At 39.3% G+C, this 12,743-nt stretch overlaps 1 protein-coding gene across 3 annotated transcripts in view; it reads right to left on the bottom strand.

The window, feature by feature from the left end:
• Positions 1-5,159: 5,159 nt before the first annotated feature.
• The window catches only part of ZNF608 (zinc finger protein 608), a 117,306-nt gene continuing 109,722 nt past the window's right edge, over positions 5,160-12,743 (bottom strand). For all 3 annotated transcript variants that reach the window (XM_010370958.2, XM_010370957.2, XM_030927875.1), the window contains 4 exons: positions 12,094-12,266; positions 9,844-9,997; positions 7,407-7,488; positions 5,160-6,159 (listed from right to left, as the gene is read on the bottom strand). In XM_010370958.2, coding sequence (XP_010369260.2) covers positions 6,153-6,159; positions 7,407-7,488; positions 9,844-9,997; positions 12,094-12,266 — 416 coding nt within the window. In that variant the 3' untranslated portion in view covers positions 5,160-6,152. The remainder of the gene's footprint in view (positions 6,160-7,406; positions 7,489-9,843; positions 9,998-12,093; positions 12,267-12,743) is intronic.

The raw sequence follows: 12,743 nt of genomic DNA, 5'->3' as shown, positions 1-12,743 counted from the left end.
ATATTGAAATAAAGAAGCAATTTCAATATAACCCTGCAGAAATTATAATTGAAATGTTTACATCTTGCAAGTATGTTTCACATATTCCCTTGTCCCTCAGTACACACAAAATACACTGGAGAAGGATCTGGTTAGGGGAAGATGTTTAAAGAGTTACAGCTGAGGTTTGAACATCCTTCTTTCTAATATTTTCAAAAATCCCCCGAGACAGTAAGAATGACATCATTTGTAGATAATTACAAGTACAAATTTGGGGCCCTTTGTCAGAACGTTGGAATGACCCTTTGTAGGAGCCCATGATAGTCTCTGCCAGAATCACAAAAGTATCAGCCTTCCCACCAGCCTCTGACACCCAAGCACCAGTTCCCATGAAGCCCACCTCTTGTATTCTGAGCTTCTAGTCGTCAGATACATATGGTAGAGTATTGAAAAAGCAAGGGCCACCATGACAATGAGAAAACAAAAAAAGGTAACCCTTTCAGCAACCTCTGCCAGCAATGCACTGAGGAGCCACTAGGCTCTCAGGATCCTGGGCCTCGAATGTGGAGTTTAACAAGGGTTTGACACCTGGCTCCAGCAGAGGCTGCACAGGGGCTTTGTCTCATAGCAGCCTGGAGAGACACACCGTTATTTGCCCCTCTGAAATAAGCACTTTAGCAAAGGAAAAATCTTGTCGATTCCCTAGGGAGCATATTATCCCTTCTCTGAAGCAGTATAGCATAGTGGTTATGGTCCTGTCACTTACGTAGTGGTGTGAACTTAGGCAAATTACTTTAGCTTGGTGCCTCAGTTTTTCCAGCTCTAAAATGGAATAGTAATTGGGTGGCTATAGAACTAAAGGAGTTGTCACATGTGAAGGGCAAAGTAAATATACTATAATTTTGATGATGGTCATTATACCAGTTGTAATATTTTATATTATACAGTAGAACTATTATACTATTATTATGTTAATAATACTGCCCAGGCAGAAAGGAATTTGTGTTGGGTGGTGTGGCAGGCAGAGTGGTAGCCCCCAAAGATGTCCATGTCCTAATCCCCAGAATCTGTGATTCTGTTGTTATATGGCAAAGTGGAATTAAGATTGTAGATGGAAATAAAATTGCTAATCAGGTGACGCTGAGACAAGAAGATGATACTGGATGATCTGGATGGACTCTATCTAACCAAAGATCATTATAAGAGGGTGGCAGGAGAGCCAAAGAAGACGTGATGATAGTATGAAAGTAAAAGAGAAAAAAATAACCCTTCCATAAATCAGTAGAAATTTGGGTCAATAAGTAATAATTCTTGTTCCCCAACTTTTCTGACTAAAGAAATCACGGTTGGTTGAAACACTGAAGGTATATAAGTAACTTCCAAAGTTTCCAATAGTTGAAAGGAGGAATAGTGCCATGTTAAGTCTCCTTGCCTGAAATTGGGGGGTGTGAGGGTGACACCCTTGAAAGTTCCAGGGATCATGATTTAGTTCCATAAGAATTTAGTTTCTTGCAGAGGTGGTAAACAGCCTTCATGTTGCATGTCAACTTTGGTCTGTTTTTTAGGGGCTGCTGGGAAAGCTGTACTGAGGAAGTTATGAGGTCTCACACACATTCAGGTGGAGACAACGCTGCAATGATTAGCCATGTCTGTTATGGACACAGGAAAGAAGCTTTGTTCCATTGGACTACTTGCCATTCCAGGTATTACCGACAGAGACATGACAACAGCTGGCCAAGGGTCAGGCCAGTCTGATCAGACCTAAACCTAGACTTGTCCATGGGTGTTATCGTGCTGTGTGCTCTTGATAGCCCTGGATACTTTAACGTTCTCCATATTGCAGATTTTGATGTTTCTTTTCATTTTATTTTCAAATGTCTAAGTGGGAAAAAAAAAAAATTCACTGAAATATATAGTGTATGTGAGAATCTCTCAAAGTTTGTTCCTGTATATGAAAGAAATGCCTCTCCCTGTGTGAAGAAAATCTGAGTTCCATCCCAGCAGCTCAATGAAGATTTATCCATTTTTTCCAGGTTTTCCACAGACAGCCTTCATTCCAGGAGAAATAATACGTATTTTTAGTGGTCTAGCGTTGCTAATTGACATGCTGTGAAATGAATCCGGCCCTCAGATGTGGTTTTAAAATTGAATTCATCTTCAACCTAAAAGAACTACTGATTATTACATTAAAATCTGGGTCATCCAATTCTTTTTAAAGAGGTGGAGGTCTGGTCCAACTTTATCCACATTGGTCGAATGAGTATCCCCATTCTATTTACATCGAGTTACAAGAAACCAGCGATGGCTTTCCTATCTCCAAAAGCAACAAAGAACAATAGAACTCAGCACTCTACCTGTGGGGCAGGGGCTAGGCATGAGTTCTAAATTTCATATGACCTGTTGGTTGTCACAATTCGTTGGGGAGGTTGCTACTGGCATCTCCAGAGTAGAGGTCAGGGGTACTGCTAAATATACTACAATGCACAGAACAGCAAAGAATTATCTGGTCTCCTATGTCAATAGTGCCAAGGTAGAGAACTCACCCCTTGCTTAAAAGAGTGATTTTGTCAAGAAAAATGAAAAGTCAGACTGGGGGCTTTGCTTTGTTTTCTCTTCTAAAGTTAACTGAAAGTAAACAACATTTATGACTCAGGCTACTGCAAGAAGCAGGGAATGGATGACTGTGGTTAGTGACAAAAACAATAATAAATGGCTTTGCCTGTCTTGTCTCTATTTCAGAGTCAGGGAAGGAATGAAATGACCAGTAATTATCATTTAAACTGCTGTTTTTATCCTGCATCAATCAGAGCCATTCATTCTGGTTACTCACAGACCCTTGGGCTGAAACCACACTAAATCAGGGTCACAGCCAGTGTGAATGTACAAGGTCGCACTTTTTACTCTGCAAGTGTTAATGACCTGGGCTGAACAGCAATGGCAAGTTTCCATGAAAAAGCCATCTGAGATTGTAATCTAGGAATGAATGGTTCTATATGGAGCCTATTACCTGGTTTTTAATATTCTGTATTCAACGGGACCACAGCTGTAAACAACTCTTCACTCCCATTTCTCCATGAAGTTAATTTGCACTGTGTCAGCACTGCAGGCTTTTTGCATATGTTCAGGACAAGCTAATATGAGCAGGCCTGGAATGAGTAATGTTTAGTAAAATCAATAAACCCTATTATTAGTCACTAAAGGGACTGATTTTATGTCTATAAAAGTCAAACAATTAGAACGTATTAATGGGAGATTCATCATAGTAATATAATGGAGCCAAGTACGCTTGTCTTTTGGGACTCTTTAATTTACCATTCGGTACTGACTATATACTCAGCCAGAGAAATGGCACACATAATATAAATAAGCCCTGGCCTTTGGCAATTCATGTTGTCATCAGTAAAGACAACACCGTAACAGTAAGAGGAAGAAACAAAACTTCATTTAGTGATTAATGTAAACCGGTCATGAATAATGTTCCAGTAAAAGCCTAGGGGAAGAGCCTATTCAAATTGCAATGTGCTTTTGGTCATATATCTCTTTGTATTTATCAGCATTCCTGTTTATTACAGTAGCAGAGTTAAACATGGTCCAATGCAGCTATTTATAACCTATTTACTTAACCACCTAATTAGAAGTGATTTTAAAAAGCCTGGTATGTAATAAACATACATCTAGTCATTTTGCACCGGAAAGGGAAGATTGACTTCCATATATATTATTAAGAGCAAGAAAATCATCAGGAATCCAGAGTACCACCCAGCTACCAACAAGAGCATGAAAATTCAGCTGGTGAAGATGTAAGTTGACCACAGTTCTGCTTCTGTGCTTTGACAGTTAAGGGGTTGGTCAAGAACTGAATCAGCATGTAGGCAACCAACAGATGCCAACTATATTCTGAACAGAGAAAACATACTTGCTTTACTGGTATAAGACAAATTACCTCAAGTCTTCAAGGAGAATCAAGATGTCGTATAAAAATGAAAAAGCTTTGATAGCTTAAAAATGATGAAAAATACGTGAAATACTCTTATGTGTAGGATTAAACACCATAAACAATGTTCTTATAAATGACAACTTGGATGAAATTCAAAAGAAAAACTGAAAACGAACAGAAAAATATCTTCCTACTGAACTCTATTAAGAACATAGACTAGATGTATAAGTCAAGCAGCAAAGGCAGCACTTTAAGGTGGTCTTTCAAAATCAAGGGAAACATTTCTTTTTGATTGCAAAATTCTATTCATTTGCGACGCAAAGGCCTCTAGGTAGAACTAACCAAATTACACCAAGACAAATTCTGTCAGCTTAAAGAACTTTTTAGTAAACCACGTGGTAGCACTGTCATTAGCAATTATAGTAAAATAATAAAAACTTACAGCTGGAATGAAGCACTGAAATCCACCAGTCCAAACATACAAAGCACACTCCCACCTTGGGGCTTCAGTACTTGCTTTTCCAGGTCACTGCAGTGATGTTCCCCCAGATGTCTTCATGGATCCCTCCCTCATCTCTTTAGTGGCCACTCTGTTTACAGTTACAAACTCCAGCACACATTCACTATGCCCCACTCCCATGCTTCGTTTCTCTTCATTGCATTTATCAACCATCTAACATGCTCTATATATCAGATATTTTATGATATGTTTATCCCACCACCAAAAAATGAAAGCTCCATGAAGACAGGAATTTGTGTCTGCTTTGTTTACTGCAGTATGCCAGAACCCTGTGCAGTGCTTGGGATAAAGCAGGCACTCAGTAAGTGTTTATTCGAAGCAAAGAAGGGAGAGAAGAGGCAGTTAAAATTTGGCATAAAATATTGTAGTAAATCAATGTAATGACAGCTAACTAACTAAATGATTTGTTACATATTTTCCCTATTATCCACATGTCATAACATTTGCATCTTTGAAGTATCAATTCCACACTACAGAAACCTGTATCTACTAATTTCCAGTGATATCGTGCTCCATGTTTAGGGTAAATACCCTGTAAATGGGAATACATTCACCGAATTAAATACACTATTTGGTTGTTATACTTATGTATCCTACAAGAAAAGTTAATATCTGTTTACTGTATCTTATGCATTGGATATTAATAATATTATAAGAAACCCTTTCTTGAAAATTAGAATGACTATCAGTCAGGTAGAAAATAACATGAGACAGACAAGAAGCCATTATTTAAAAAAAAAAACTTTTTAATTCTGATTGCCAAATTATTTAAGGCAGGTATAAAAAAGGAAAGCATTCAATATACATTTTACATAAAATAAACTAGATTACAGCATAAAACAAGTAACCAGGCAATGGCGTTAAAGTCTCTCTCCTCTAAAACTGGATAATTGTAAACATTAAAAAAAAAAAAAGAAAAAGACTGTAGAACTATTCAAGTAATAGAACAATCACAGATGTCTCTGGTACGCAGGCTATTGGGTTATTTGCCATTCAAGATTATCAAAAAATGACACCTCATTATTCACAGATGCTCATTATTTCCCCATTTTAATCTTTACATTATGTACAACACAGTTTTTGTGGTACTGGCAACCCCATGCCTTCCAAAAGTACTTTTTCCACAATACACAAGTACAAACAGTGACTACAGGAACATTTTACACTGATGCGTCTTTAACAGGAGCCACCAAATAGACATCTAAATTGTACCAAAGTGTCATCATCACAGTTAGCCTTTCTGAGGGGCTTATGGGAAATATGTGAAGGATATGCAAGATTCAGGCACACTGATACATAACATTATTTATTTACAATTTTAAAGGAAAAGGAAAAGAAAGTAAGTAGCCTTTTGTGGCTAACACTTTTCAACATGACAAATACATTTTTAATTTCCTTTACTGAGTGGTTTGCGACGTGGCAGCAGACCCTGTGTGTGCGAGCCTGGTTACTGATACAAAAAGTAAAGAATATATTTATATTTTTATATATATATATATGTATATATACAGATATGTATACGTATATATATATAAAACAGAAGTTTAATTACAGCAACATTTGTTACTCTGTGATAAAATCTGTAATTTACAAAAATGAAATGACTGGTTTTTGCCTGCCATTAAGGCATTTCAAATTAACACCATGGAACTGATGTCTGTATAAAGCGCTTCCCCATGTGATCCAGTCACATGACAATGTACATGTCCAATCTTGTTATTCTCTGCAAAAGAAAAGCAAACCTTAGCACATGGTTCTATCAACATTTAGTTTCTTTGCTTGTTTGTTTGTTCTTTGAGTCGGATTTTTGCTCTTGTTGCCCAGGCTGGAGTGCAATGGCTCGATCTCGGCTCATGGCAACCTCCGCCTCCTGGGTTCAAGCGATTCTCCTGCCTCAGCCTCCCAAGTGGCTGGGATTACAGGCATGTGTCGCCACGCCTGGCTAATTTTGTGTTTTTAGTAGAGAGGGGGTTTCTCCATGTTGGTCAGGCTGCTCTCGAGCTCCGGACCTCAGGTGATCCACCCGCCTCGGCCTCCCAAAGTGCTGGAATTACAGGCATGAGCCACCGTGCCCAGCCAACAGTTTTTTGTTTTTTTTTTTTTAATTTTGAGACAGAATCTCACTCCATCACCCAGGCTGGAGTGCAATGGTGCAATCTCGGCTCACTGCAACCTCTGCCTCCTGGGTTCCAGCAATTCTCATGCCTCAGCCTCCCTAGTAGCTGGAATTACAGGCGCACGCCACCATGCCCAGCTAATTTTTGTATTTTTAGTAGAGATGGGGTTTCACCATGTTGGCCAGGCTGGTCTGGAACTCCTGGCCTCAGGTGATCCACCCGCCTTAGCCTCCCAAAGTGCTGGGACTACAGGCATGGGTCATCATGCCCAGCCTCTGTCAACATTTGTCACTGTAAGCCTGAAAACCATAAGACTAATAAGACTTATTTTAATTCCATTCAAATGTAGAATTCAATTCCAGAGAAAGTGAATAAACACAAAGTAATGATATGCATTGTGAAAAATATTAATTTTATAATACTAATACTTTAATTCCTTTAAATCATTTTCCTTCTTAAAACTTACGGAATAATTTAAAACATCAAGGAACAAACATTACCTTTAGTATTACGAAAATAAATGTCTCCATTTGCGACTTTATCTTTAAACATAATAAAACAAAGGGAGTCATGGTGAATTATTTTAGCAATGCTGTAAGGATAACCCAAGAAAATTTCAACTGCCTAAAAAAACTACTCATTTAATTACTAATCTACGTAACCCTTACAGAATGGGGTTCATGGAATTTAAGTTGCATGTGAAGCAACTTACATTGGCATAAACAAACACATTCATTACAAGGATATAAAACCCAAGGAGTTAAGTTTTTGGTCTAAAAATCCTGTACTTGCTTCCTCCCAACCATTAAGATATTTCTATCTAGAACTAATTAAAAATGTAGAGGATATTTACCTTCTTTGTCCAGGAAACATTCCAGATGCAGATGCCTGGGCAGCCACCTGCTGTGAGGCAACAAGGGCAGCAGAGGTCAAGCCTAATGGGGAAAAAAATGTAGAGTGTCTGTGATCTTTAGAAGGATAAGAGTAGATACAGGCCCAGTGGGGAAGGGCCGCAGACCCAGTAGCAGCACGGTGTCCTCTCCTGAACACACACATGAACTCTTTCATGCAGCAAGGACACCGTACAAACCATTTGGTCTATCTGCTATCTATCCTTTCTTGAATACTCTGCAGTTTTCTTTTTTTTTCTTTTTTTTTTTTTTTTGAGGCGGAGTCTTGCTCTGTCGCCCAGGCTGGAGTGCAGTGGCCGGATCTCAGCTCACTGCAAACTCCGCCTCCCGGGTTCACGCCATTCTCCTGCCTCAGCCTCCCGAGTAGCTGGGACTACAGGTGCCCGCCACCTCGTCCGGCTAGTTTTTTGTATTTTTTAGTAGAGACGGGGTTTCACTGTGTTAGCCAGGATGGTCTCGATCTCCTGACCTCGTGATCCGCCCGTCTCGGCCTCCCAAAGTGCTGGGATTACAGACTTGAGCCACCGTGCCCGGCCTGCAGTTTTCTTAATAGCTATTCGAAGGAGATACAGTATTCCATCTCTCCAGCTCTGCATGGTGCTAAATGGTTTGCATGCATTCCTGAATAGGAAGCTCAAGAGAAATAATAGATGCCAGGTAACAACAGGAATCAAAAGTCACAGTGAATTACAGAAGCGGCATGCTATTTGCCTAGAATACAACACTTCCATAATCATTGTTATCACTTTAACATTTTCCCCAGTGACTGAACACAATGCGGCCCATAAGATACACAGAATCAGTAAATCAAACTTAGAAATGCTCTTCACTTTCACCCTGCAAGACGAAAGCAGCAGTCAGAGACTGTAATAGCTCCAAATGGCATGGTGTTGCCTAACAGAGAATTCTTTTAAATTCTATAGAAGACAGTCCTGGGGAAAAATAGAGTAAACAAATGCGAACCTAGGGAAGATTACTGTCTCAGAATTCTATGTCTTTTATTTGGATATATTTTCTTTTCCCAGAGGTAACTTAAGACAGTACAATAACAATAACATTATCTTAAAAGAGGTAATTATTTTCTTCTCATATATACTTTATTTATATATAGGTATAATGTGTTAGACTAGACATAAAGCCTTTCTCTTCCAAGTACTTACCACACTCAATACAAATTGTTTAAGAAATAGAAAAGCTCTCTTTAAACACTATTAGTTGACACCAACTAAAAAGACTTGAATAAATAAAAATGACCCCTTCACATTTGTATATCAATTCCCAGTTTTGGAAACACTTTCAAACATATTATCTTACTTTCTATTCACACAGCAGCATAAGAGGCAACTTGGCAAGTGCAATAGACTAAATTATGTCTCCTCAAAACATGTTGAAGCTCTAATCCACAGTGTGATTAGATTCAGAGATGGGGCTTATAAGGGGGTAATTAAGGTTAAATGAGGCCATATGGATGGGACCCTAATAGGGCAGGATTAGTGTCCTTCTAAGAAAGCACACGAGGGCTCCCCCTGCCTCTTCCCCACCCACCAGCTCATGCACAAAGAAGAGGTCATATGAGCACACAGCAGGACAGCAGCTACACACAAACCAGGAACACAGGCCTCAGCAGAGGCTGGCTGTGCTAGAACCCTGATCTTGAACTTCCAGCCTCCAGAACTGTGAGAAAATAAATTCCTGTTGTTTAAAGCCATGCAATCTGGGGTATTCTAGCAAACTGTAAAGGTGGTGCCATCACCCACCCCCTATGAGATGACAAAGATGGGACAAATAATACATGCTCAACTAATGAACCACAAGGTGAAGATTCCCTGATATCAATCCTATGGCTTAAAACATGTTTCTCTTTCTCAATTCTCCCATTTAGTGACGTCGCAGCAGTGAAGGGCTGTGAAGAACCCTTAAACGAGGTTATCAAAGTGTTAAACCAGATCACATTACTCCCATGATTTCCATGGGAAAAGAGCAACTTAAAAGGCATGCAGAAATCAGAACAAGTAATTTCACCCAAGCCTCCCACCATCCCTCCCTTTTTCTACAATTTCCCTGAAGTAGATATCTGATCTTCTGATTGTGATATTCAGTGCCCCAGACACTGGCCACCACCCTCAGTCTGTGAGATAACAGTAAGCCGCCGATACCATCAACTGGTGACAATTATTAAGTGGTAGCCATTTCATGTCTCAATAGAATACAAAGATGAGGGAACAGCCTTAGCTGTGTCACTAGGAAATAAGTGTTAAAAACCCTCCTGAGAGCTAATGTGAACTCAAAGCTCAATATTTTGAAGATGTGAAATGCAATTTTAGCAACTGTTTTCCAAAGCAGAATGGACAGAGACACAATAACGACAGAGCTGCTGACCTTGAAAAGGGTCATATTGACCCGGGATTAGCGGGTAACCCATGCCAACGTGGGTGTGGTGATGCGTGTGCAGGTGCCGCTGGCCGAAGGGGGAGTGGCGATCCCTTTCCCTTTCCGCCTCCCGTTCCCGCTCAGCTGTAGCCTTTTCCACAGGCTGCAACAAAAAAGAGAAATTTTCCCCCTTCATGCCTGAAAATCAACTTATAAGAGTACTAAACCACCTTTGTCCCTTTGACAATATTGTGTTAATGATTAAAAAATAAATACAAAGATACAATCTTTAGTAACTAAAGAGAATTTCAAAAAAACATGCATTAGTTTCCGTTGGAATTAAGCCAACACAAAAAGAACTGCTCCACCCAAAATAAACCAAGTGACACCAATGTTTTCCTGAAATGATGGAAATAAGAGGACTTCTCTCTATATTCATTCATAATTGCAGGTTAAGAATTTACCCAATGGCTTCCCATAAACAACTTTTAGAAAATAAGTAGTTTTGGAGATATCTTTAAGGTCAAGTTTTCTAATTACACTTGTATTTTATGGAGAGAACCTATCTCACAATTTTAAACGTGTCTGTACACATTTTGTTCTACTGAAAAAACATGCCCTAAAGTTATATGCCAATATAAAGCACAAGAAATCACTGTCCTACACCCACATTTTGAATCTCTCAATTTTTGAACTCTCACAGAGAAGCTCCCTTCTCCCCAAACCATAGTCTGGGGTAAGGATGGTTTACTTCCTATGACTTTCTACCTTTAGAACCTAACCACCCTTTCACTAAAGTTATCCTTCTCACTTAAAAGAAATCCTTGTACTAAGAAGGAGGTCTCAGAAAGATTCTGAAATCACCTTTTCTAGTTTCTCTATAGAGTTTCTGGTAGACTCATACACATTGCAAATACTATTATTTTAATTTACTTTAAACTCTTTCCTAGCCAAGCACCGAACTATTTTCATTTAGTCTCTCTTCACAACAGTCTCTAGGACTATAGCAGTCACCTTTTTTGGGGAACAGTCATCTTTCACAGACAAATATTTGCATTATTCAGCAGAGTTAAAGGGACATGACAAAGAGTTAAGGCCAGAAAACAGCAGACACAGCTCTCACTCCTAAGCCACATGACTTACTCTTGGAAATTTGTGCAAGGCTCAAACTTGTGCCTTATTACATGTCATGGGTACTTAGCTTTGCTCGTGATGAACCTCCAACCATGAACACTGATGATGTGAATATGAAGGATCAATACAAGTAGGAGAAACCTCAAATCTCTCCAGAAGTCAAGCTAACAACAGAGACAAGCGATGCAGGTTGGGGAGCTTTTATTTATATCCATGAACATTGATGGGAGCAGGACATACTGCCGAGATGGGGCTACTAGCTCCCATCAGTTACTGCCATGTGATTTTGAACAAGATTTTCTATTGTCTTTTTTTTTTTTTTTTTTTTTTTGAGACAGAGCCTTGCTCTGTCACCCAAGCTAGAGTGCAGTGGCACGATCTCTGCTCACTGCAACCTCCGCCTCCCGGGCTCAAGTGAGTCTCCTGCTTCAGCCTCCTGAGTACCTTCGATTATAGGTGCCCACCACCACCAGGGTACTTTTTGTATTTTTAGTAGAGATGGAGTTTCACCATATTGGCCAGGCTGGTCTCGAATTCCTGACCTCAAGTGATCTGCCCGCCTCGGCCTCCCAAAGTGCTGGGATTACAGGCGGTAGCTCACTCCCGGCCCAGATTTTCTATTGTCTTAAGAGAAAGAGGTCATCTGAATTTGTATGTAAAATATCTGATTTTTAAAAGCTGTCCCGCAAGAAAACACTTTTTGAAAAGCTTGATTTGCCCAAAAGGTCAACAGTTTGTAGCCTCTGACCTGCTTACTTACAAAAATTATATAACATAGACTCCTCTGTTACCTAATTCCTCAATGCCTTATCAAACATATTTTACACCAAAAGTTGGTTCCTATGAATTTAAATTCCCACCTAACAACCATCCTCCTGGGTAAGCGAAGTATACTAGATTTCGCAACAGAAAAGCTTGCTAGTGCCATACACGCTTTAACAATTTTCTCTCATGTGTGAAAGCATCTTACTTTTGAACGCTCCATTCTTTATGTATTAGGATAAAACAGCATCCTGAAATCACAGCTGGGTTCCAAAACCATTTATATTTCAAGACTGTTCTGTAGCTTGTTCCCCTTTCTCCCCAAAACACAGTACTTTTACATAACAACAAAAGGAGGCTTACAGCAGGAGACTTGCTGCGGTATTGGTTAGCATGCTGCTGGAGCAAATCCAGTGCTTTAGATTCAGTGGTTGTTTTCGTGTTGATGCTAGGGCTGGTATTGACTTTCTCTGTCTCTTCTCTCCCTGACATCTTCCCATAAACAGGATAATGAAATCCTGGAGAGAGATAGGCCCCTGCAGATAAAAAACAAATGCCACATCAAGTTACAGGCTGTATCTTTAAAAAAAAAAATAACTTGGGTTACATGAATTTGGAATAAGAGTCAAAGAGATCTTAAAATAGGGGGTTACATTAACAATGGGCTACATCATCATTAAACTGTATCTAGCTTCTCCAGTTTTCTTCTCCCAGTTAATTCATCCTGATGAAGGGAGGTTATAAACAGAATTGAGCTTACAGCCATTTCATACATTTACGTGTCTGCTTAAGTGAAAGGAATAGTAACTATAATGATTATGACAGTAAGTGCTTAGGATATTTTTATAGGCAATAAAGTATCTGTCAGCCTAACAGCTATAGCAGACCATCAGAGACTCTGGAAACTATAGCTACGGATTCTTGACATTTCATTAAAAAAACTTATATTAAATCAGTTTTATCTTTGGGACTTTAAACAGCATAAAAATAAGCAAAACAAATGTCACTCTTGA

The sequence above is a fragment of the Rhinopithecus roxellana genome, chromosome 3, assembly GCF_007565055.1.
Source record: "Rhinopithecus roxellana isolate Shanxi Qingling chromosome 3, ASM756505v1, whole genome shotgun sequence".
In the NCBI taxonomy this organism is placed as follows: domain Eukaryota; kingdom Metazoa; phylum Chordata; class Mammalia; order Primates; family Cercopithecidae; genus Rhinopithecus; species Rhinopithecus roxellana.
The sequence above is the reverse complement of the archived record's forward strand: the minus strand, read 5'-3'. Positions and strand labels throughout refer to the sequence as shown.